This window comes from Vicugna pacos, chromosome 5, assembly GCF_048564905.1.
Source record: "Vicugna pacos chromosome 5, VicPac4, whole genome shotgun sequence".
In the NCBI taxonomy this organism is placed as follows: Eukaryota; Metazoa; Chordata; class Mammalia; order Artiodactyla; family Camelidae; genus Vicugna; species Vicugna pacos.
The window spans coordinates 8993889-9018931 of NC_132991.1; the positions used below are offsets into that span (position 1 = coordinate 8993889).

Here is a 25043-nt window from a genome sequence, read left to right on the forward strand (position 1 = left end):
TGTGTGGAATAACGTCTAACAAATATATTATCCTTATGGATCTGGGAAAAGGTCTATAGCCTGGCACTGAAGGCTTTTTCAACACAGAAGCACCCACTCAGCTCATGCTAACCAAAGTAAGGAGAGAAATGATGTTCTTCATGTAGACAGCTGCACTCTCTTCTCCATCTATACCCCTTATTTTTCCCATCCCCATACGACTGCTCAGTAATATGCTGCTTTTCAGCTTACAAATATGAATAATTTGCTTTCAATAATATTTAAAGTACTCTAAGATTATGGCTGGGGATTCAGAATACTATCAGGCAAGCAGTATTTTATTTTGGTTTAACGAGTTAACAAACCATTTCTTGTCATGCTGGTCTGCTCCAGGACTCCTTGGAAGATTCTCGATCTCCACTAGCACAGGACCAGAGGGAACAGAAGAAATCACAGGCAGAGTGGATCTCACACCCCAAGCCTTTGGACACAAATTATAAAAATCATCTATTTTGCCTAGATAAAAAGATCTCTTCACCAATAAATAGAACATTAACATGGAAACTATCTATACAGTGAACCGATATAATAGTAAACATAGTAATAAACACTTGAATGATCTAGTCAACCTTAGAGGTAGATAATAATTTAACTGTACATTAGTATTTTGTTCATTTTACAGAAATTACAGAGACAGAAATTGTTTTATAGAATACCTGTTCTATTACAATGTCTTAGGAAATAAAATAACAGGTCTCACATTACTGAGCCATCTTACAGATAAGAAAAAGAAAATGCACAAAATTTTCCCAAGGTTATGCCACTGTGAAAATTCAATTAATAATACTACAGTTTGTCATAATTAACAACAGTGTTCCAGTGCTTCAGAAGCCTTAATTGTCTTACCTGTTGGGATCCATTACTCTGAGTTGAAACATTATTGTGCACACTGTAATGAGGAAAAAAAATTACCCTTGGCACATAAAACTAAGAATGTAAGATGTCCAGAAAACATTTGCTTTTATAAAAGCAAACATACCTACAGGCAAACACTTGCTTTTCTGCTCATTTGACATTTCCATATACCTCTATTTCACTTGTGCTTTAGATATACACTTCACTACTAATTTTATTTATTTGCTGGACAATGTCTGTCAAAGACGACAAAATAAAGACAGCAGCACAAATGATTCATTAAATACAAGGCATCAAGCACAAATATCCACATAAACTTACCTGTCACTTCTTTTGTATATTCCTACCCACTCAAGATTTTCTGGTGTCAGCAATAGCTCAGCATTTTATAACTTGAAAGGCTTTAGTATAAACTCAAAGTCAGAAACTTCTCTGTATACCCTTCTCCTCCAAATGAGGTATACACGTTTTTAAATTTTCAGTTTAGGCTGCACTCATTCCCCTCCTACCTTCCCCAACAAAAAAAAAAGCACTTTAAAAAAATCAACGTATAATACAAAATAAACAGAAACCTCAGAACAGCTAAAAAAAAGAACAAATATTCAATGAGATAAGAACTCAAAGATGAGATACTACCACAAAAGAGTAAGTTAAAAAAAAATAGTTTACTGACTTCAGACCTTCTATGCTTATGAGCATAGCTAGTATCCTAAGGTAAAGAATTTAACTAAGAACTGAAAATACATTCAATGTTATAAAAAAAAATTCTCTCAAAGTGAGAAAATAATCTACGGATTTAAGGAGAACACTGTTCCAGGGAAATGAGATACAGAATTAAATGCATTCAATTTTCATTGTTTTATTACTGACCTTCAAGGATAAGTAAAGAATACTTCAGGTACCCTAAGGAGACTTAAAAGCAAAGCACTGCCAGCATCAGGTTAGCACAGACTTCTCCATAGGAATACTCAAAGAACATTACACCTGCCAAGATGCCATTCTAGTAGAACAACAACAACAACAACAACAACAACAACAACAACAACAACAAAAACGGGCAAAGCTTCTCAAAACACAAAACAAACTCTGAATACAGGATACAGGAGCCTTTCCTAGAGAAATGAGAACAAAACAAGTGATGTTGATCTGATAATGAAAGACAACCAATAAGAACGAACTCAGGAATGAAGAGGCCTTGCTAAAAAATTGGGTGATGAGGAGTAGACCCAGTTTATACCCTGTTTCTTATTAACTACATCTCTGTTACAAGTTAAGTCACCAGAACCGGCACTGCCATTGCCTGGGTTCAAATCCAAACTGTGCCCCCAGCTCTGCTCTCTGAACCTCAGTTTCCTTATTTGCATGGGACTGTTAGGAGGATTTTATAAATGTTAGCAAAGCACAAAGGACAGTGACAAATACAACTAATCAACAAAAAAAAATCTTAAAAAAATGTGTAGTGTACATCTGTTGCCAAAGCCAGTGTAAAGAATGTACCTGTCAGGCACAATTTCTTTGTACTGACCATGATGTTCCTAGAATATACTATGCTACATTAAATAACTCATAGTTCCCAACATTAATGAAATCTCATCCAACCGTCTGGGACGGAAATTAGACTCACTACTTTATGGTCCCCTGGGTTACTCTCAGAAGCTTTTCCTTTAACTGGGAGTGATTCCAGTAGGTGATAAGTAAAAGATGAATATAACATGAGAAAAAAGTGCTTATACTAAGTGATGTTAACTGGATTCCAGTTCCCTGCTTTGAAACAATTTGAAATATTGAAAGCACTACTTTGTTATAGTTATACATTTTCTTTCACCTCCACTAATATGAAAAGAGCAAATGCTTCTCATTACTGACCCAATCTAAGCTTCCCTTTCAAAGGACTACCTGCAATAACTGACTAATTTTGCTCTTATACCCTCTCTATTCATCTTTCCTCCACCATTTCTTCTTTTCCTCTCTTCTGTCTTCAAGACTCTATCTGTTAAGCCTGTGCAAAAAGTACTAATAAATGAACTGTGAACCAGCCTTTCAAATGTCACCTCTTAAGATACTCTATATTAGTCAAGACTCACAAGGGAGTAGTTAGAAAGAAAGAAAATAGTACAAGGAAAACTAACATCAGCCAATTTAAAAACCTGTTATTCAAGTAAGCACAGTATAAGGTCAAGAAGCTTTTTAGGACAAAGAGTTGTGCTTTTTCAAACAGTACTGTTTTCCATGGTTCACTGGAGTAAAACTGACCACGCAAACAAAACTGTAAGGACAAGAATGAAAGGGCATTCATGCCAGTCCAAGCTCAGGATCTCTCAAGCACTGTTACCAGTAGTGCTCAATAGCCTGCAGGAAGGCTGGGTTGCATTCCTAAAAATTTATCCTAATTAAAAAATAATAAAGTATCACTGCTTAAATATCCCATTTTTGCTGCATTTTCCATAGCCAAAAACATCACTTGAGAAGATACAGTAACATTTAGTTATTTACATTAAATTAATCTTAATTCTAGGAAAGAAACTATATAATCATACTTTTTGGTCAGAAATGTGTATTTCAGAACATTTTAAAGAAGGACAAACTTCCGTAAATTAAAGCCTTAATTTTTCAACTACATATCATTGCTTGAATGCTTTGTTTACATTTCTGCTAATTTTACCAGGTAATCTTCTTCACTTAAAGCTCTAATATTCTGTCCCAGCCTCCTTTTCAGGAAAGCAGGACATGATCCATTAAACAAATAAGCAAACAAAACCGAATAAAATACTTTAAATATAAAGAACACCTCTAACATTTCTCCATTTTTCTTAAAAGCATAGCTTAAAAATAACTCTAAGGAAAATTAAAATGTATAGCTCAGAAAAGGCAGAAAATTTTGTTTTTTACCTAATTAAAAATTCACAATGGAAAGACTCCCTCAGACTTCCTCCCTACTCTATCCATTTATTTATCTTTAACAGCTTACTGACAGTTACAGGGAATTCAGGGGAATCCTTACTCAAAAAGCAGAGTGCTTTTGTGATGAATCACTTATCGCAGCCTGGCTTTAATGGTTTCCTAAGTTGGGAAAAAAAAAAAACTGAATGGGATATCTCAAGGTAAGGCTGACCATACTCAGTACCCCAAAACAAACAACTTCTCCTTTTGATGAGCTATAGTTATACATCCACCACATAGAAGTATAAACAAATTAAAAAAAAAATAGATTTGTGGGTATGTCCTGAATCTAACAGTTTAACAGGCATTCCCGGAGACTTTGATACATACCAGTGGCTGAGAAGCGTTATATGAAACTATACATTGTAATATATACACTATTAAAATTAACTGATTCTAGAATGGTGGTTTGAGGACAATAGCAGACCCTCTCCCCAGCAAAACAAATATTTAGCTGGTCAAATTATTTTTTAAAAAATCATTAAAAGCCATACATCAAGTGGAGAAACATTTATTCAAGCAAATCTACTATATCTTAGAGATGAGGCTGACATTTGAGGCACAATTTACTCCCCTGCCCCATTCTCCCAAGTTCAGTGTGGTGGAAGGTGTACTCCAGGTGAGTGTGGCCAAGAAGACAGAACTCTCTTCTAGCAAGCCAGAGTTTAAATCAGCTATTTCCAATATGCTCCAGAACTAAAGAAACCAAATGTAAAGAAATAAAGTAAAGTATGCGAACACCATGTCCACAAGTAAAGAATATCAATAAACACAGAAATTACTGGAAAAAAATAAAGGAAAGAAAGAAATTCTGGAGTTGAAATGTACCATAACTAAAATGAAAACTTCACTAGAGGAACATAAAAGCAGATTTTAGCAGGCAAAAGAATCAGTGGTTTGAAGATAGGTCAAATGAGATTATCTAGTCTGAGGAACAAAGAGAAAAAGGATGAGGAAAAATGAACACAGACTCGGAGACCTGTGGGTACCATCAAGTATAGCAACATATGTGTAATGGGAGTCCCAGAAGGAGAGGGAGAGAGAGGAGCAGCAAAAACAAAACAAAACAAAACAAAACAAAACAAAAAACCCCCTGAAAAATAATGAGTGAAAAATTCCCAAATATGATGAAAAAATGAACCATACTAAAGCAACCAGAAGAGAACTGGACTCACAACACTTACATCAGACCAAATAGACTTTAAAACAAAAAAAAAAAGTTTTTTTTATAATAAAAGAATAATTATAAACATATACATGCTTCACAAAAAGCCCAAAATACATGAAGCACAAAGAACTGAAGGGAGAAACAGACAACTGAACAACAATAGCTGGAGCCTTTAAGACTCCATACTTAATAATAAATAGAACAGGCCAAGATCAGTGATGAAACAGAAGTGAACAACAGTATAAACCAAGCAGACCTAACAGACATCTATAGCACATTACACTAAGCAGGAGGATATACATTCAAGTGCACACAGAACATTTTCCAAGACAAATCACATGCTAGGCCATAATACAGGTCTCAATAAATGTGAAAGGATCAAAGTCATGCGAAGTATGTTCTCCAATCACCATGGAATAAAATTACAAAAAAAAAAAAAAAAGAGAGAGAGAGAGAGAAAGGGGAAAATTTAAGATACAAACATGTAGAAAATAAGCAACACACTCCCAAGTAGCCAAAGGGTGAAAGAAGAAATTCTAAGAGCAACCAGAAAGTAATTTGGGATGAATAAAAGTGAAAGTACAAGATAAAACTTATAAAATGTGATTAAAGCAGTGCTTAGTTAGAGAGACATTTATAAGGTATAAATGTAATATTTAAAAAGAAATAAATGTTATAGTAAAAAAGACTAAAGATCTCAAATCCCAATAATCTAATCTTCCACCTAAAAGACACCAGAAAAAGAAGAGAAAACTAAACCTAAAGCAAACAGAAGGAATGAAATAACATACCAGAGTGAAAATTAATGAAATAAGAAATAGAGGAACAGAGAAAACTGATGAAACCAAAAGCCGGTTCTGTGAAAAGGTCAACAAAACTGACAAACCTTTATCCAGACTGACCGAGGGAAAAAGAAACTCGAATTACTAAAATCAGAAATGAATGAGGGACATCACCACAAAGCTTACAGAAATAAAAATGAAAAAAGAATAATATGAACAACTGTGTACCACAGATTAGATAACTCAGATAAATGAACAAATTCTAGAAAGACACAAACTCCCAAACTGCCTCAAGATGAAAAATGAACTATGAATAGTCTAATTACAAGAAACTAAACTGGAAACTTACAAACTTCACATAAAGAATGATGGCAAGATGACTAAATAAATGGTAGAATTCACCATTAAAGTCTTCTTGCCATCTTTCTTTGTGTGAAGTTTTCTTTACAAACTCTTCTCAAAAAATAGAAGGAAACATTTTCCAACTCATTCTGTGAAGCCAATAATACCCTGATATCAAAACCAGATGGAGACATTACAAGAAAACCACAGACCATATCTTTGCTGAATACAGACACTCAAATCTACAAAACTAGTGAACCAAATCCAGCAATGTATAATATAAAGAAAGATTATACACCATGACCAAGCAGGATTTATCCCAGGAATAAAATGAATTGCTTACCTACAAAACAATCTTTGTTCTTTGACCTACTTGTGTGCAAGAACCATAATTTATTCATCTTTATATCCTCATTCACATGTCAATAACAAATGTATGTCATTCTCATTAGGAATAGCACATCTAGCCAACTCTACTCTTTTTCTTTAAAACTGCTTTAGTTTTCTTTGTGTCAGTTTTATCTGGCACTATGTGTTTATCGGTTCCCTGCTAATATCCACAATGCTCAGGGACAAGTTAATAAATCTTTGACAGATCTTCAACAAATATCTGTTTAATGACAGGAACTACATAAATGTTAAAACATTCTATTATTAATTCCTAAGTTGTAAGACATTACCCACCTGAGTTCTTCAGGTTTTGCTGTACTTGCTGACAAAAAAAAAAAAAAAAAAAGAAATCCCATTAGTTTGCTCCTACATGGTAAACTCCTTTACTATTCACAAGTAAATCTTGATTAATTGCTTTGTAAGCTGTTTCCCAACTACAGATTTAAAAATCTTCATTTCACAAGGGTTCTAGCGTTCACATCATTAAAGTGAATAATGACAATTATTTCCATTTTTAAATAAAGCAATAAAATAAGTATACACTTTTTTTTGGAAACAGAATCACCTGCAAGCTTCTAAAGTGAGCTCAGTGACAATGAAACATCATCAGCGGAGTCTAAGAGGTAACTTAGGGTTTTAAACAAATTGAAGTGGTTTCACTTATAGCTATATATTATTAATTTACAGGCACATCAAAAATTATGGCTATAAATCAGTTTCTCTAAAAACTGATACTGCCAAACATCAGGTCACAGCAGTCGTTCTTGGGTAACTGGTGATGACTCTGACATTGGACAAACTTAAAATTCAATCTGTATTTTAATGTAAACTCAGATTTGTGAGACCAAACACTAGTTTTAGTTTATTCATCAAAGTAAACCATTCTTTTTATTACACAAGTAACTTGAACAGCACGTAACAGTTATGAATTTGGGAATGTCTATGTATGATGTACACTGATGATTAAATTTAAAAATTATACTTAACAGAATCTTTAATATTATTATAATACAAAATAATGTTTACTTAAAATGTATTCATCATATACCAATGTGTTTTTTTTTTTAAAAAACCTAAGGGGATTTAAGAGACTATTGTGAATGAGACCTGGAAGTCAAAAAGAGAGGGAAAATACTGTTCTAGAGAAGAATTAAAAAACAGTAAAAACAAAAACTGAATACAAACTCAGCACAGTGTCTGACTTACAATTAGTATAAAGTTTAATCTCAGCAACAGTATAAGCAGTTTTTCCTCCTGTGTTTTATTAAATTGATTATGCTAGAACCCAATGCAGTAATTAAGAGCACTTTAGTTGACTGGAATAGACTTAAGACTGAGATAACCTCCTCTCAAGGAAACAATACCAGCACAGGATGAGCTGTCAAGAACAGTCCTTCGAAACAGGGCTGCGTTTCACCTTTCATTTGTAGAGTTCGTCGAGAGTATCGTTTGCTGGGCCTTCTCTCAAAGGACGCTGATCGTCTTGCTTTGTTGGTTTTTGTGGTCTGATACTCAGTTTTCCCACTAAAATACATGAGGCATATTACTGAGAGTAAGAGAACACGAAGCCTGCAGTAATCAGATACACATAAATGAGAAAAACTCTGCACTGAGGTTCTCCCTAAAAGAACCATTCTGAACTTGGAAAACAGTGGCAAACCACTTCATCTCTCTATGCCTCAGCTATACAATTGTAAAATGAGGAGTTGGGGTAATTTTCTGGCCTCTATGAAATAATGAAAGAAGTCGCAAGCAGCTATAAACATTAACCTGTATCTAAATCGTGATCCTAATCGAATAAATCCCGATCGGTGAGAATTCTTTTGGACAGGGGCTCGGAGGCGGAAGAAGGCATGGTGCTCCACAGCACATTTCCATAAATGTTTGCATGCTTTTGGATGATCCAGTCTAAAGACAAATGTATGTTCTTGCTCTTTGCCCTGAAGAAGAAATGGATGTTAAGAGAGGTAATTAGTAACTCAAACAGTCCTGTCCCCTGCTACACAGCTACAAATACAACCACAGCAATACCAAGAATCAAATAATAAAGCATCTAGTTTGTTTCCTGAAACTCCAACATTATTTATAGCTATCTCCAAAAAAAGGCAAATTAAAATCAAGCTGTCCATTTTCTCAGCCAATATAAAATTATTCCTAAGTGTTCTACTTTCACTGATATCATTTCTCAGATACAAAAAATGAGCCTTTATCTGCCATATTTATCAATAAATATTTAATTATAATTTAAAGGATCATATAAGGTCTCACTATATATATGTAACAGCCTTAAAAATGGCCACATTCTTTGTCATCTAATTATGCTACTTAATTACTAGTTAAATACTTGCAGGAAGCTAATTATACTAGTTAACATTCACAGACACTTTTTTAAGAATTTCACAAGAATTGATTTAATGAGTAGACACTATCATTATCCCCATTTCATAGATTAAAAAACCTGAGGCTCATGAAATTAAGCCCAATGTCACAAAGCTAGTAAGAGAGGAGACCAGAATTTAAACCTAACCATTCATTCTCCAGAGCTATATTTGTTAACAACTAAGCTATACTGTGTCTCTAGGGAAAAAGATTTTCTAAACACCAAAATTTATACCCAAAGATTTTCTTCACAGTCTCATTTATAATAGTAAAAATTGGTACAAAACCCTGAATGTCCAAAACAAGACAATCAAGTAAATAATGATCTATTTAAAAACTATAGAGATAAATGAATAAAAGATGAACTACTGCATTACTACTTATTCATATTACAGAATATTATCTATATGTCAAAATGAATGAACTAGATCTACATCTGTTTAGGTAAAATAAGCAAGCTGCAGAAAAAGCCCTCAGACATATTTTATATATATTATATATAATATACATACATATGTAAATTTTTAAACATTCTACCATGTGTCATGATATGGTTATATTTACAAAACACTAGAAAATATGAGAATGATATCCTCCAAGAATGAGGAAGAAAGGGACAAGCTGGGGCTTAGACCTTAGCTGTATCAAATACACTCTTATTAATTTATGTATTTCTAGAAGAGATCTGAAGCAAGAATGCAAAAAAATGCTACATCGAGATGAGTGAAATGGATATGTTTTATAATTTGTGGTACTTTCCAGTATATTTTGAATATATTTTGTAATTTAAATGACTTTATCATTTAAAAATACTTCATATCTATATGTAGTTTCTTAATGTCCTTAATACAGGCAAAGATCCCTACATTTTAAGACACAAAATTTACTGGTCACAAATGAAATATTGTATAATTTTTCTATTAAAATTGAAACCCTCTGTTTTTAAAATTGAAACCTCCTATTTAAATTATTCCATTAAAATTGAAACCCTCTATTTATCCAAAGGATACAATTAAAAGGAGTCAAAAGGTAAACCAGGGAGCACAAGGTAGTAGCAACACATGTATCTGACAAAGAACTGATATCCAAAATATATAGAGAACTTCTCCTATGAGGAAAAAACCACATGACCTAACAGAAAAATGAACAACAGATCTTAACAAGTTCTTCATAAAAAAGAATATTCAAACATCTGATAAATGTATACATAAGTGCAAAACTGAACTAGTCAACAGAGGAATGCAAACTAAAACCCCCAAAAGATTCCACTATCAAAACAGCTAAAATAAAAAAGAGAATACCAAACACAAGCAGAACAGAACTCTCACACACTGCGGGTGGGAGAGCAAACTTGTATAAACACTTTGGAAAATGGTTTCGCAGTATCCACAAAAGCCAAACACATGCATATCCCAGTACTCATGGCAGCACTCTTCTTAACAGCCGAAAACTAAAAATAACTCAGATGTCTATCAACAGCAGGATGGATAAATAACCAGTCTATTCATAATACTGAATACTATATGATACTAAGAATGGGCCAACTACAACTACTTGCTACAACAGGGCAGAAAGCTCACAAATAAAATGATAAAATAAAGAAGCAAAACACAAAGAGAATATTCAGTCAAGTTTCATTATATAAAGTTCAAAATATAGGCAAAAACTAAACTATGGTGTTAAAGTCAGGAGAGAGGTTACCCATGGGAAACTGTACTTGGTGGGGAGCACAAGAGAAATTCCATAATTCTGGTAGTATCCTATTTCCTCGGCCCAGGGCTGATCATATCAGTGTATGAGAAAATTCAACAAGTTGTGCATTATTTTCACACTTATCTGAATGTAAGTTATACTTCAATGATATTTAGCAACAACTACACATAGAAAAAGTCATGGGAAAGTGTATAACCTCAAAAAGGGGAAAAGCTTTCTGACACAAAACCCAGAAGCCATAAAAGACTGATAAATTTCCCTATTTAAAATTTCTTAAAGTGCATGGCAAAACCACAGTAAGCAATGTTAAAAGACAAACAATTACATAAAATATGTATAACATCCATGACAAAAGATAAAACTTGTAAGAAAAAAACCAATAATCCTGAAGAAAAATGGTCAAAGGATAGGAGCAGAAAGTCTGGAGAAAAGGAAATCAAGTAACTCAAACGTATGAAAAGATATGCAGTGTCACTCATAATAACAAATAAAAATTAAACCTACAATGAAATTCCACTTTTCACCTTTCAGGTGAAAATGTGATTAATTTCCTCTAAGGAAACAGCCCTGTACACTGAAAATTATGCAACTCGATAGGCTCTCTCTATATTCAGGACAAGTGAACATAACCATTTGACTTCGCAAATCCATCTCTAGGAAATTATCGCACAGATACTTGCCAATTACAAATTAATTATATATAGTGAATAAATGTCAATTCTTTGAGAATTGATCAAATAAATTCAGGTACACCATAAATACTATGCAATTTAGTTTGCTTTTATAAGAATGAAGAACATTAAGAACCAATATAGTAAACATTCCAAGTTACAATGTGAAGTTTAAAAAAGGATAAGAGAACAGTGTATAAGCATGGAGTCCTGTGTATAAAAAAGAACTGATATACACATTTGCCTGTATAAGTCTGTAAAATACCCTTCAAAAAGATAACCAAGAAGCGAATACTATATTAAATCAAATCTAAAATGTCATCAACTGTAAGATGCACAATTATTTTATGGCCCAGAAAGAAAAGTATCATCAATTAAATTATGACCATATTTCCTTATCACATAAAATTATATTTTATTCTTCTTGAATGATTCTTTTAGATTTAGATACAAGTAACATTTAATCACATCTGTGCTTACATAAAAAGGAAAATACTTGTAAAATAGATCGTTTTTAGATGTGAAATCTGCCTCTTCTGAATCATTTTCAACTCATTTGTTGACAGTATAATGATCATCTGTGCCATGAACAGATTTCTTTTTAAAATGCTCTATTATTGTCTCTGATTTTCTTCTAAGCTGTGTGACAGAGCAATCCTTTGCATGGAACAGTAATAAAACTTGCAACTTTCAAAAAACTTACAGCTGTTTCCTCTAATTTTCAGAATCTTCTTTTAGGTTCTGTCAAGTAGCCCTACTCACACCTCATTGTGCATACAAATCTTTTTAACATGTGCCTACTTGCTTTTATGTATATCCATGTACATTTCAAATGTATTACTTTGCATGCAGTAAAATTACTTTGTTTTTACTTACTCACAATTTTGTCGGTTTTGAAAATGCACAGAATCATACAATCGCCACCAAAATCAGGACACAGAATAGTTCTCTAATTCCCCCAAATTCTCTGTACTGTTTCTTTGCAGTCAAGGCTCCTCACTCCCCTAATCCGAAACAATTAGTGAGCTATTCTCTATTCCTACGGATTTGCCTTTCCCAGGTTGTCATACAAATGGCAGTCAATCTTTTGAGTTTGGCTTCTTCCACTAAGCATAATTCATTTGAGATGTATCCATGTTGTATGAGCATCAATCAGGAACTAAATTTAACCAAAAAAAGGGTAATCCTTAGTATAAAAGGCTTTATTAAAGAATATTATTAGGTAGCTCTTATTGATTAATCTTTTAATCAAGTACTAAAGGGACAAAGCCATTTATAAATGTAATTTTTATACACTTAAGATATATTATCAACAAAGAAACAAGAATAGTCTTTTATTTAATCTTTAATCTTAAAGGTAAAAAACTATAGTTTCAGGACTGTGTGACCTAAAGTAGGAAATTATTTAATTAAATTATTAGTTATACTATATTTCTGTCTTATGGCTCTATAAAATGAAGTGCATTTCCCCTTTCAGATACTTAAGTTACCACTTAGCACAGTTCTTGTTAAATATGTAATACAATATAATTCCTACCTGGTCATCATCTTCTACAACCACCAGAGTTAATTTGTTCTTCTTAAAATCCAACCTGGTTATCTTGGGCCTATAACAATATGAGAATAACAGCCAGATTTAAAATACATGTACTCTAAACTGAAAAAAATTTGTTGTTACTTCAAGCACATTAATCATCTAACTTCTGAATTGAAAACTGGTTAAGAGGATAAACATAACCTGTACTGTCCAGTGAAAAAGCTCCCAATCTAAAAAATAGTTCAGATAGTAGAAAAAATTTCAAAAGCAATCCCTCTGAAAAAATTTAAGCTGTTCATATGTAAGACACCAAAAATGTTAAGGAAAAAAGAAAATGAAGAAATACATATACATGTATTTCATAGGCCCCTTACTATGGTGTAAGAGATTCTCTAAGCCTAATGTTAAAGCAGCAGCACAGGAATTGGATAAAGGAAAAACTAAAGCTTTTTAAAAGGGATTAAAAAACCAAACTATTGATCTTCAACTCTATTTTCTATAGCAATTTTGGTTAAAGATATGTTCAATTAAAAAAAATTTTTTTAAACCTCACTTTATGGCCCACTTTCCAACTCCATCTCCCACCAGTACGAAAATCCTAAGCAATTTACCAAATTTAACTCCGTACTTCTATGAACTGTGAATGTCAAAACCTGATTCTCACTCTAATTTTTAAATATAACTTATCTAAAATACAATTATAAAATATAACTTGTTTACGAGAGCTGTACTAAATAAGTAAATAAATAAGTGTAATACGAGGGAAGAATGTAGCACGTAAGTGTAACAAATACATAATGCCTACTAAGTGTCACATACTCTAAGTGTTTTAAATGTATTAATTCAGCTGATTCTTGTACGGCAGTACAAAAGATACTTTATCTTTCTACCTAGCACATTCTTTGGCCACGAAGGATGTTCCATGTGCCCAGTGGACAAGCTGGAAATGTCAGAGAATTAACACTATAGGGCTGGGTAAATACACAGCCCAGCTTTCTCACCCATCAAGGGACAATTATAAAGGTGTTACACTCAGGTCTCCCAGAGAGTCTCTAGGAGGGACCCTTGGATGCAAAAATAAATGAAATACGATCTTCAACTTTTTAAGGGAAAATAATTTTCAACTTAAAATTCCACTCTTAGTCCAATTATCAAGAAAGTTTACGAGAAGAATAAACCATTTTAAGGCATTCAAGGATTCAAATAATTTACCTCATTCACCCTTTTCTTAGGCAGTTACTTGAAGGTATAAAACAGAAAAAATAAAGCAAAGAAAGAGGAAAATATGGAAAGAAGACACAGATTCCTGAGAAAAAAGGGAAAGGAAGTCCCAAGAAAAAAGCTGTAGAGCAGCCTGGAAGAGCAAACAGTTCCAACTGGAAAAGAATCATTTCATGCAACCTTTGAAAATGTGAAAAAACTTAAAACAAAGGCAAGTCATTTAAAAAGATGTGTGGGGTGCACAAGAGCTAAAAGTACTAGAGAAAAAAAAAACTATACAGAAAGGAAATGTAATCCCAGTTTTGAGTTCAAGGATTTCACAGCTGATAAAGACAGGACCAGGAGATAGCAGTACTGCACGAGCTTTATTGATAGGTTTGCACAGGGTTGCATAAGTGGGGACATCCTTCATAGCAGGAGACCTTCCAGAGAAAGTGGCAACAGGGCCACTACCTAGGAGGGGAAAAGAGTAAGGGAACTCCCAGGAGGGAGGACAATCAGAGAGGGGGCTTATGTGTCTAGGCGATGTCACTCAGCAGCACAGGAGAAGCCTCTGAGCCACAGAGCTCTGAAGGGCAGAAGTGGTTTGGGGTCTCTTACAGCTACAGGATTTGCTTTTCTATGGCTAACAAATGTGAAGTGCAGTTTGCAGTGAGATACGCACACCAGGCAGGTTCTAAATGGCTAAAACTAAACTTGCTGGGCTCTATTTAAAGCAACTGAATGTATAAGAATTTGAGCTTGGCACTGGCAGAGTTTGAGCTGACAGTCCTGGCATGCTGTGAAGAAGTAAACAGAGGGACCAATGTACAAGAGCCATCCTCAGCCCATGTATGTAACACCAGTACACCACTAAGCTCTACACAAAGACCTACACAAATATAAACCAAGACACAATAGTATAAATGTTATTTTCTAATTTTCAGCTTTTAGAAATGACCAGACAAAACCTGAAAAACTCAATTACTGTTATGAAATCCAACTAATATTTTTGATGTAAAAGTAAATATAATTTAAAGTATGGACAATAGAAGTTGAGACACAGAAAGAGAAGCATAGCTTCAAAGTGGGGGTAAAAGTGCTAATATCTTCCTCTTACATAATAAGCAGTAGGGAGGAAAAAGACTGCAGAACAAGAAATACTAAAAACAGCGACATAACTACATGACGGGAGAGAGTGGCCATGTGAATGTTTAATACACATATAAAATACTTTTATTAAGGCATGTATTCTGACATAGCTTGAAAATAATGGAAAATACAACTAGAAGAGTTTTAAAAACTGCCTCACTGCCTTGGAGAGTAGGACTAAAGATGAATATAAGTATGACAGGAGAGAGCTGAAATTCATTTCTAAGCCTTTCAGAACTATTTGATTTCCCATTCTATTTTATGCATTAACATCATATAAGTGCTTTAACTCATTCAAAAAACTATACAAAAATAATTATCTTTGACATTAAGTCTGCTTACCAAAAAAATAAGCCAATTTTGGTCTCTCCTTCAAAAACAAGAACTCCTGTTGGGGTTAGTCCCAAGCTATAATCATTCCCATCTCTAGCCTAATTAAGGAGAGCAAAACGTGTTAGCTTTACTTGCATGAAACAGGTTTCACATTTTCACACAATTTAATTTTATTTTCACATTGAATTATTCTAATTATATACAGGCTAATACTAATACATAAGGAGTTTTCAACAACTAAAACCACCAGAACCACATTCTCAGAAAAATTCATGCAAATCTAGTTCACTGAAACACTTTGTTGAAAACAGGTAGTTCCACTGCCATGACAAAGCTTTCCAGATTCTTCCCATATTCTAGTCACTATTTAATTCACAAATTTTGAAAAAGACTGCCTTTCTGGGAAAATTTAGCTTCTTAAACCAAAAATGGCTTAAATCACTACACAAGCTATATTATACTACAGCTTTTCAAAGTCCTCTCAAGAAACTTTTTCCAAATTGTCAACTTTACTTCTAAAATTATGTTCATTTTTACAGAGCCTACTCAGCTTACATGACATAAGGTGATATGAACAGGAATTTATAAAGAATAAAAAGTGCTTTAAGAACTTAAAAAAAAAACTTAAAAGCACAGACATGCCTTTTTTGAGATTTTGGTTGTTTTTCTTCTTTCTTATGATAAACTTTTCTGTGATTCTCATCATTCCGTATTTAATCTCAATCATCATAACCATTTATTTACATCTTAAGCACCCAGTGCTAGCCCACGGAAACTCCATAATCTCCCTCATACTGAAAAATTCCATAGTTACCTTGAATCTTGAAGGAGTCAATTTTTTAAAAAGCATCACAACACAGTGCTCACCTTGACCATATGCATATCAACCCCATACATTTCTAGCCATTTGGCTTTATTCAGATAATTGGTTTCAGCTTGTGCTGGTGTCTGACCTCTGAAATTTAAAAATAATCATTTTTAAGATAGTAAGAAATAATAAATGAGTTTTACATCAAGCATAGAGATAGAAGAAAACAAATACGAAACCACTATTGTGATGTTAAAGTGTGATTAAACGTCAAGTACCTGTATTCCTTCCATTTCTCAAAAATAGCCAGCTCCATCTCTTCAGTCTGAATAGGCACAAACCTGAACTCAGATACAAGTTCAGGGCTATGCTCAGCAAGATCATAGTCACCAAGTTCAGCTATAAACATAATTTTAACAAAGTTATATTTTGTTAATAAGTCTACTTCCTGCTGAATCCTTCTTTAATACTCATTAGTAAAAATTGCTAAGAAGATTAGAAAGATTCTTTCTTAAACTACCAGGCATTCATAACACCCAGACCACTACCAAAAATAAATCTAGCTTAGCCTCATGATTTATTGTCTGTACACACAAATCATGTATTTGTGGTTGGTATTGTATTTTCAATTAAAAGTCTTTTTCTTAATTCAGTCATACCTTATAATGCTTAGCTTTTGAAAACCTCTTTTAGACTTCCATAGAGAAATACCTTCACATCTTATACTGAATAAACAAAAATATTTAGCAATCCTTAAAGAACAATTAGCTGGCATATTTTAAGAAGCTAATATGCACAGTACCTGACATCAAATATCACTGTAAGATATAAAACAAAGAAAAATTACTAAAAAGTACTTGGTGAAGGAAGGCAGCAGGAAAAGAAACTGGACAATGCACATTTATGTACCCATCTGTGGTTATTTCTGCACTGGGTTTGGGGAAGGAGGGAAAACAATGATTCTAATTTTCTATACTTTAGAAATATAAAATATTTCCTTTAAAATATTTCATTGTGATAAAAGAAAAAACCAGCTGTGGAGAAAAAAGAATACATGAGAACTGCCTTGAGATAATCATAAAAATGATATTAACTTACTGTTTACTGAGCAACTACTCCACACACTAGACATATTACAGATATATTGTCATTTAACTTCACAACAACTTTGGAAAATATCACACCCACTTTACTGCTAAAGAAATTGCTCTTCTGTCTGGATCACAACCAAATTTGCTACATAATGTTGTTCAGGATATATACTAAAATGGTACAGAAAAACTGAACTTGAGTGTAAGAAAAGTGATAAAAATTATTGTTAAGATAGAAAATCATAAATGAGAAGCAAGGAGATCATTTTTTGAAGATAGGAATAATACTTCAGCAGATTTATTATTAAGGACCTTAATAACCAGTAGGATTCAGTAAACTTATACATGGGACAAAAAAGATGCATAAGACATACCATGAAGTTTGGAGGAATCATAAAAATAAGGGTGCCATGGATCAAGGAAAAAGCAGGAAAGATATTTTAGGGAAAAAATTTGATAAGTAGGATTAAGAGATAATAGAGCCACATGCATTAATCAAATAATAAGTATTTAGTGGGCATTACTCTGAGTGAGTGTTTTGTTAAATACACGAAAAGGTGTAAAAATCATTATTTTCAAGAAGCATATACTTTGGCTGTCATGAAACTTACACAATGAGGCACAGACAGAATTCATGAAGCAATAAATGGTGGAACACAAATATTTAAAAGTACAGCTTTTCAGCAGATCTGAGTTTTAGAATTAACAACTCCATACAGCAATTAATAAAATGTAAAAAAATGTGCTTTCAAGAAGACGCATGCAATTATACACTTGTGATTATTACAACGCTAGGAGGCATCACACTTCAAACTAGTATCTATTTGACATTCTGCAGATGAGAAAACATGTTTTAATCTGGAGACAGACTGCAATAGTAGATGGAGGCAGACATAACAATTTACACTAGTGGCACATTTTTGAAGTTCAGAAATTTCCTTCAGTTGAGAGATGTGATTAGGCAGGCTTACTGACCCTGGCTGATTAACAAGAGAAGGAAAGTGCCAGGCAGTTTAAAAACAAAAAAACAAACAAACAAAAAACACATTGTTTCTCTTATCCCGCAGCTGGTACCTTGATTCCAAGGACAGAGCCATACAAGACATTTTATGTTCCACAACTGCGGCATCAATTCCAAGGGCATACCCCAGTATCTCTTTGTTCCCTTTTTTCCTGCCAAAGTTTTAAATTAGGGCTGAGCTCGGGAGGAAGGAGCCAGTAATAGAAGACTGGCATCACGAGAAAGAAGATAATGATGGCAGAGCTTTCCAATAAAAGACCTCGTGGCTCCATTGGGGGCTGGAGCTGTCTTGAGCTGGTTGAAGGCTCTCTGTAAAAGTTTTTGGGGTTTTTTTTTTTGTGTGTGTGCTTTTTTCCCCTTCTTTCTCTGAGCAATAAAGCAGCTCTTTTTTTTCACTTTGTCCTTCTGCCTCTACTGACAATTCTGTCTCAATCGGCAGGTAATGACCCACAAATTTGTGGAGGGGCTTGCCCACATGTTTCATGGGCTTTCCAACTTGGGGGTCTCTCTATCCGCTAACACAGTCACCAGTCCTCTATCAACAGGAAAATATGCTTTCTAAAATAGGAGAAATACAAAATAAGCAAACTACTAGGCTTACCATGAAAACTTAAGTCTTATTATTATCCATACAATGGAAAATAAATACTACTGATTTAGAGAGACTGGGGATAATATGGAATCACCCAAAAAAAAGCACAAAATTATTAATATCTTAATAATCATTAAATATTAATTTTATTCTAGTATATGCAGGTACTCCAATCAGAATATTTCTTTCCATCTTATAAATAAGGACTGAAATTATAATTTTCCTAAAATGTTCATTTTTCAGAAGAAAATATCTAGGTTTAACAGTACTTGATCAGTGTAACAAGGTACAAAAAAGCGAGTTTTTCTTTCGTCTCATTTACCAGAAAGTGGAAAAAAATTAGCTGAGGGTCCAATCCTAATATTTATTGAATTATCAAGTAGACTGCAATTTTTCTTTGAAAACACTATTAGATGGAAAAGGAGCAAATAAAGCGAAAGGGAAGGAAAAAAAGGCAACGTTCCAAGACAAGTGAAAGTCAGAGTTGGATACTGATACAAGTTTATACAACAGTGATGTTTCTTTTCTTGGACATCACTTTGAATCTTTTGAAATCCTTTAAACACACATATAGAAAAATTATGCATTACTCTGAACAGTCAAGGTAAAACTTGCTTACCTTGCAAATTGTAAGCGGCCAACTGAACTGCTGTTTCAAAAGGACACTCTAACCTGAGACCAAAACACAAATTTGTTAGACAAGACAATTTCACAGCCTTTGTTTTACGATAAATGGAAATACATGCTTTATGTTGGACATTTCTTTTTCATAATTTATAACTATAAACTTATTTTTCAGAATCATTTTTCAACTAGTCAGGAAAATGTGGTTTACCTTAAACTAATACTCACTTTCCACTGAGAATATCTTGTTTTAACTGAAGAACAAATAAATACCTAAGAAAAGTAAAAGGTATAAATTATACAAATAGAATAATCTGCTGTGAAAAATAATCCTGCTGTCTAATTGGACAAGAAATATCCTTAATTATAGAATTTTACCCATAATAAAGTCTGTAAAGGAAAAAAGAATATGAAAAAGGAGGCAATAAACATCAGGAGGATGGCAGCATGTCCACATGATAGCAGCAAGGAATAGCAGGCCACAGAGTACTGTACAGCACCTTAAAAGAAAAGGTTTAAAATGAATTCCTGGCATTGAGCTCTGTGATCTGATTTAATCCTACTCTGACAACACAGCCACCTTATAAATAAAGGGATACAGCTCTGTACATATGGATAATAACTACAATCTCATTCATTAGCAGAGTGTTCAAAAGGAAACCCTTCCAAAGAGACTCAGCAACTCAAGTTTTCACTTAATAAAAAATAGTATGTGCTCATGAGTCACAGATTTGTAATTGAGTCAGTGAATAAAGACTAAGGAGCCAAGACAAAATAAAAATAAGTGTTTATAACATATTCAAAGTTATTCAAAACTATTCAAGCAAAGCCAAGATTTAACATTTTTCATTAATCAATGGCATTTCAATAGGTAAAGTCAGGAGCCAATTCGAAGTAATTCCCAGTGACTAAAGACAGATCATTTGAATATCAATAAACATAATATGGTAATGTATTGAAACACATCAGTCCTGTTTAAAATCTGTGAGTTGATAATGACAATTTAAAGAAAGAACTTCCTAGTGGATGCTAGAGAACTAATTCTTTATTTTGAAAACTGGTAAACAAAGAAAAAAAAATCCTGCACTTAAAATAATACTGCCCTAAAATGAAATTCTTCTGTCTGATGTCTTATTACCAGAGGCAAAGTAACCATTTTTAGCTGTTTGTAAACTAGAAAGAATTATAAAGACAATCTTCCAACATCTTCAGCTAGCCTGCCCAAAACTTTACTCTTGTACACAACTCTAGATAGTGGTCTTACCGGGTTAGCTCTTCACGAAGATTATTTGGTTCTGAGGAATAAAACTTAACTCGAAGATGCAGACAATAGGGTGAACCAACTGCCATTTGGGGAAAGAAGAAAAAAAGGCTTTAATTTTTTAAATACAGCTATTTAAATAGTAAGAATTTTCAGTCGGTAATTTGTCAAAAATCTACTGAAGTGTACAGAAGGTAACAGATTACTGTGGCAATAGTTCGGGTTACACTGTGGGCTTGATTAAACCCAACACCACAAGAGCAATCAACAGATGTTTTAAATGTGCCAGCCATCATATCCTACTACCAGTCATCTGTCCTCCTGAGAACAGACAGCTCCAGATTAATTCTAACAGTTTAGGGCCAAAGATATCAAATAAAATAAAAGTCTTGATTATGCACTCTAACAGCCCTAAAAATCCACAGAGCTGTATTTCTTGAGGGCACGGAGGAATGCCTACCTTATTAATGGCACATGGCAAATCCCCCCACATACTTTCTAATTCACTTCCCCTACTTCACTAACCTCTATATTCTCAGTGGTCCCATTATTTTGTAAAGAAAAGAGTTGAGGTGCCCTGATATCTCCATTAACAGAAAACATGACAGATTATGGATTGGACACTGGTATTTTCCCCCTGACTATCACTAGGAATAATACTGACATTTTATGTGAATTGCTTCTTTTGATTCCTTAAAAAAAAAAATTTAGTCTTAAAGGCCTTGAAAGATTTTCTAGAGTAAGGCAGGTGCCAAACAGGAAAATCCTAACATAAGTAATTACTACATAAAAGTTAAGCATCTCATGGAAACTCAATCTCATTTGCAAACTGCAAGCCTTTTCCTGGGTACAAACTAAAGGCACTTGAATTCAGATTACCATCAACTGTGTATAATTTAAGAGATGGGTCAGTATATCAGATTGAAATTATTTTTAGAAAGTAGAAATGTAAGAAACTCATCTGAAATATGATTTCTTATGTCTTTAACTATTAGAAATCAGAAGTTTAATAATATACAATTATATATAATTGGAGTTCCACTTTTTTCCACAATTTTTTCAATACTTACTTTTTACTTGCTTTTTGATGCTCTTTGTACCATCCAACCAATGCTAAAAATAAAAACAAAGTTAGCTGTTAAGCAGATGAGAGAACTTAACATTTTAATTATTAAAGTTAATTTTCATCATGCGTTTGCTTATAACCATAAGGAAATATTTCATAAGAGAAAAATAAAAGTGAGACTGAAAATTTGGGGGAAGGAGGTTAACCTGCCCAGACTCTACAGCAAGCTTATGATATATATGAATATAAAAAGACCTAAAACCAGACATATGACTTCTTAAAACATTTCCTCTGCTCTCTTAGTAACCAGGATGATATTCTAAATTCTGCCCTTAGTTTTTCTCACTGTTCCCCAAAAGATAAGTCTCAAAAATGGTACAATCAGACAGAAGAAAAGTATCCTCATATTCTAGTGCTTGGTTCATTCTTGTAATTAAAAAAGTGAGATTTATTAACCGGTCATGACCCCAAATTTGGTGAAAAAATGTCACTCATATTTTACAAAACAGATACTACTCAAAGTAGTAGTCTTTGAAAGAGCTTGCACAATAAAATTAAACTCTTTGTCATAACCAAGCCCCTATCCATTAAATAAGCAGTCTTTCCTCCTTTGCTTTACAAATAAAAAATGATAACATTGTGATTAGCAGACTTCTGGTTTCAAGAGTAATAGACTTTTTTTTTTTGAGTTATAGTCAGTTTAAAAAGTTGTGACAATTTAAGAGTAATAGACTTTTGATTTCTGTAACCTCTTCACTCTGAAACACAAACAGACCTAAGAACCAATTCCAGAGACGTCCACTGATAAACCATTCCCAGCTCACTTCTCATTATTAATCCCTTTACACCACCAAGCTCTAACAGGGACAGGATGCACTCATCCCACTAAGATACACATGACTGTGTTCTATTCAGCATGCTTACAATTCCAAGCACCCTACAGGAAAGGAGTGCTCTTGTGCTAGCTAGTTCACAGAGCAAAGGAATCCAGTCCCAGAAATCCAGATAGGCAAAGAGTGGATAAACAAGGCTGCATTGTTAAAAGACTTATAACCATCTGCTTTTCTTGCCAATTATTTGCCTAGCCTCTTCTCCCTATTCTCTGCCAAGATCCAAAAGTGAAATTCATAGAACCACCAGTGTGTTGGCAAAGTACCTCTGGCACGTCGAAATACGATGGTCAATAAACAATTCAAAAGGCAATTAAATACTGTGTGATATTTTTCTGGATCTATATGTGTAGGCTACTTGGCCATCTTTCGTCTTTCAGTAAATTCAGGTGGATATCCACTTTTAAGCATATTTCAATCTAGCAAGTGTTCAGTATTACACATCCATCCATTAATATAATGCTAAGCCAGCCAAAAAGCAGAACACAGTTCAACCTATCAGCTGAAAATATTTCACCTAGGACAGTGTAAAGTGCATCCATCAGGCCAAGCCCAGAAATACAATATTCAAAAATCAAAGACTTAATTGTGCAAAATGCCTACTACAGCCTAATGCTAATCACATACTGGGTATGAGATAAAATTTGCTTATGTGCCCTAGACTGTTTTCTCCACACAATCATGGATCTGGGAGTTGCTCTATCTTGAGGTTCCATCTATTATACTGCAATGAATTAATAAGTGAATGGCTGGTCACCTGGGCAGTCTCACATAACCTCAGCTGGGGGGACTCTCATATACCATAATGAGTACAAATGAGCACAAACCTTCCAGGAGGCAATTTAACTGTGCCTTAGAAATAACCATGTGTCTTTGACTCAGCAATTCTACATTCAGAAATCATTATGGATGATTTAACCCACAAGGAATTATATCAGAAAATAAAGACAATCTATATATCCAACAATAGTGAATTGGTTAAATAAAGTATTTCAATATGATACAACAATGCAACAATTAAAAAGAATGAAAGCAAAAACTCTTAGGAATCTGGAAAATCATAATACATTGTTAAAATTCTAAAAGGCAGATTACAACATATTTTAAATTGTTTTATCAAAATTGTAGAAATTTATACAGCTGACCCTTAAACAACAAGGGTTTGAACTATACAAGGATTTTTCTCACTAAGCACATAATACAGTACTACACAATCTTTGGCTGGTTGAATTCACAGATGCAGAACCTTTTATACAGAGGGTTGACTTAGAAAAGTTAGTCACGCGGATTTTCAACTGTCAGTATGCCTAACCCCCACATTGTTCATGGGTCAACTGTGTACATAAACGTGCCTTTTCTTTTGGACTGAGACAAAATCTGTAACAAAACAGTAACAGAGGTGTTATCTCTAAGTGGTTGAGACGGCTGTGATAATTTTTCTTTGTGCTTTCCTATATTATCAGCTTACTCTACAAGCACATTATTACTTAAAACAGTAATTATAGATCCCTTATTTTAGTATTTTATATAAGTAATATATTCATATGGCTTAATTTTTTTTTTTGCAGTATTAAAAGGTATATGGTCAACAGTCCCCTCAACCCCTGAAATACCCCCATACAGCCAATTTCTATCACTACAAACACTACTCCCCTCTGGATGTTATTGTTTTCTGATTCCTTCCAGAGTTTTCAAACATAAAAGGAAAAAAAAAACTGCATGTGTTGGTAAAGAATAAAGAAATTAACAATGGACTGAAAATCAAGAAGCTAAATATAAATTTTGACAGAATAAATTTTAAGGAATATTGAGAAGGAAACATTAATCTAAGATAGATCATTTACTATTTCAAGAACCTAAAGTCTTTTTTAGACAGTTACAAATTTCCAGTTTAAGAATATTTAAGGCTAGTCTCATAAATGTACCTTTAATCTCTAATTTGCATCCTACTCTTCTGAGAAGCACACTAAACATACAATCATCCTGGTGAGAAAAGGACCACAGTTTTTTTCCAAGTAGGCATTTTAGTCCCTTTTCTACCGGCATGTAATAGCTTCTACACTGCCCTCCTTTAAAACAGCCCAAAACTCAGATAAAGATTCAAGCAAATTTTAAAGTTAAATTTAGGAGCTGGGGGAGTTCCTGGTGATGTTCTTCTGGGGAAGGTCTGAGTTCATGTTTGCATATTC

At 33.7% G+C, this 25043-nt stretch overlaps 1 protein-coding gene across 3 annotated transcripts in view; it reads right to left on the bottom strand.

The window, feature by feature from the left end:
• EPB41L5 (erythrocyte membrane protein band 4.1 like 5) overlaps positions 1–25043 on the bottom strand; it is a 101871-nt gene that overhangs the window by 59391 nt on the left and 17437 nt on the right. For all 3 annotated transcript variants that reach the window (XM_072960826.1, XM_015240507.3, XM_072960827.1), the window contains exons 4-16: positions 21969–22011; positions 20902–20980; positions 19866–19910; positions 19633–19685; positions 16588–16708; positions 16369–16456; positions 15511–15599; positions 12817–12886; positions 8287–8456; positions 7934–8040; positions 6811–6838; positions 886–928; positions 345–460 (exon numbers count right to left, since the gene is read on the bottom strand). In XM_072960826.1, the coding sequence (XP_072816927.1) occupies positions 345–460; positions 886–928; positions 6811–6838; positions 7934–8040; positions 8287–8456; positions 12817–12886; positions 15511–15599; positions 16369–16456; positions 16588–16708; positions 19633–19685; positions 19866–19910; positions 20902–20980; positions 21969–22011 (1052 nt within the window). The remainder of the gene's footprint in view (positions 1–344; positions 461–885; positions 929–6810; positions 6839–7933; positions 8041–8286; positions 8457–12816; positions 12887–15510; positions 15600–16368; positions 16457–16587; positions 16709–19632; positions 19686–19865; positions 19911–20901; positions 20981–21968; positions 22012–25043) is intronic.